Source organism: Carica papaya, chromosome 7 (genome assembly GCF_054855325.1).
Source record: "Carica papaya isolate Zhongbai chromosome 7, ASM5485532v1, whole genome shotgun sequence".
NCBI classification, from domain to species: domain Eukaryota; kingdom Viridiplantae; phylum Streptophyta; class Magnoliopsida; order Brassicales; family Caricaceae; genus Carica; species Carica papaya.
Window position 1 is genome coordinate 4,776,936 of NC_142315.1, and position 1,800 is coordinate 4,778,735.

The window sequence follows — 1,800 nt, forward strand, 5'->3', positions numbered from 1 at the left end:
GACAGTAACAAAACCAACCAACGACGAATAAACTTTCTTTTTCTTTTTTTTTTTTTTCCTTTCTATTGATTAAATATTTCTTATTCTTGTCTCCTTTTCAATTCCAGATATTATTATTTATTTATTTATTAATATATATCACATAAGACAGAGGATGGTAGCTTGAAAATTAGAGATCCCAATACACATTCTCTCGTGTGTGTGTGTGTGTGTGTGTATATATATATGTGTCTATGACATACACTTAAAAAGCATGCCCACCATTTTCAATCCACTAACTCATCTCTTAAAGTTTCACAAAAGGAAAACGAAGAAAATGGTTTCTAAGGTATTGCGAAAGAGATCATCAAAAGCTCTAAAGAAAAAGGTACGCACACGCGCATATATATATATATATATATATACACAACAAACTATATAATCTTCTTCTTTCTTGACGTGCCTCTGTGTTTGTATATATGTGTGTAATATACATATTGGTTTTTGAAGGAAAAGACGGAGAAAGTCATTATGAAGGCTCTTCTCCACATATTCAAGCTAAAACTCAAGATGGAGGCTATCAACAGAGAGTACTCTAATTTGTTGGAAATCAAAAAACAATACTTAAACCTAATTAAACAGATCCAGTTGCCCAAGGTCTGCCCTATCTCTCTCTCTCTATATATATATATGTGTGTGTGTGTGTGTGTGAATATATATTGATGGGTAAGTAGATATATATATATATATATATGTTATTACATTTTTGCAGGCTCTAGTGAAGGTAGTGAAGATTGAACAAGGGTTTTTATTGAGGATAACCTGCAACCAAGGAGGAGATCATAGACTTATGGCAATATTAGAGAGGTTGGAGGAGATGGGTCTAAATGTCGTTCAAGCCAGAGTTTCATGCACCTCTAATCTGTTCACCATGGAAGCCATTGCTGCAGCTGATGATGATCGAGATTTGGACGTCAGCAATATGACTCAAGCTCTTGCTAACGCCATTAACGGTGATGATAAAAAACAAAAGGAAGAAATCAACCAGGACTGTAAAAGCACAGATGAAAATGCTTAATTATTTTTCTCATTGACGGTAATTTAACTTCCTGTGTGTTGAAGATTTATATATGAGTGTAGGTAGGTTCTGATCTCTACTGCTTTGTCACTGTCATCTTTAATGTAAAAAGGGTAGACTGGGAATGAGCTCTGAAATTTAACTTGGATTTTGTTTTTTTGTTTTTCAATATGTTTATTTTCTCATGAGGTTCTGGCTGCAGATAATTGACTGACTGATTCATTCTTCAAGAAAAGATCAAATGGGTTCTAGAAATTAAAAAAAAAAAAAAAAACCTCTCTGCCCAATCTAGTTGCTGAAATCCGGGATTAAAATATTGGTTTCAAATTTTCTTTTGAGGAAATATTTTAACTACAACACCCAAAAATTTATTACTTTATACCTAGGTTCTATTTTTCTTTCCAGGCAGAATGGTAAAGAGTTATATCACAGGAAAAAGGGTATATGAAAAAAATTTGATTTGATTTTAGGATAAGCAAATATGTTTGGCCCTAATTCATTTATATATAGATAAGTGCATCAATAGGATAGAAGTTAAATCCTGATGTTTGTATAGTGAATTATTAAAAGTATTGTCAAAATAACTTGTAGTAAAATAATGTATTATATTTTTCAAAACTATATGTGAAAAACACAATCATATTGTAAAACAGTATTTAAATGATTATAAACATTCTTAGAAATTATTCAAATTACTTTGACTTGACCATTTAATTTTCATGCCCGCATGGGTGTTTATTGGA

The 1,800-nt window shown here is 31.6% G+C and overlaps 1 protein-coding gene across 2 annotated transcripts; it reads left to right on the forward strand.

The window, feature by feature from the left end:
- The first annotated feature begins 200 nt into the window (after positions 1-200).
- LOC110822093 (transcription factor bHLH35-like protein) lies at positions 201-1,245 on the forward strand. 2 transcript variants are annotated; one of them, XM_022052099.2, is made up of 3 exons: positions 201-367; positions 496-636; positions 752-1,245. In XM_022052099.2, the coding sequence occupies exons 1-3, from the start codon at positions 254-256 to the stop codon at positions 1,055-1,057; spliced, it is 561 nt and encodes a 186-aa protein (XP_021907791.2). In that variant the 5' UTR covers positions 201-253; the 3' UTR covers positions 1,058-1,245. The 2 variants fall into 2 exon arrangements, with proteins under 2 accessions (XP_021907791.2, XP_021907790.2); XM_022052098.2 differs by having other exon boundaries at positions 207-367; positions 490-636.
- Positions 1,246-1,800: the final 555 nt, after the last annotated feature.

Bases quoted from the DNA above. Each gene is read 5' to 3' on its own strand.
- LOC110822093 (XM_022052098.2), top strand. From the start codon at position 254: ATGCCCACCATTTTCAATCCACTAACTCATCTCTTAAAGTTTCACAAA. The intron at 368-489 runs GTACGCACACGC...TGGTTTTTGAAG, and splicing joins CAAAAGCTCTAAAGAAAAAG to GAAAAGACGGAGAAAGTCAT. The intron at 637-751 runs GTCTGCCCTATC...ACATTTTTGCAG, and splicing joins AACAGATCCAGTTGCCCAAG to GCTCTAGTGAAGGTAGTGAA.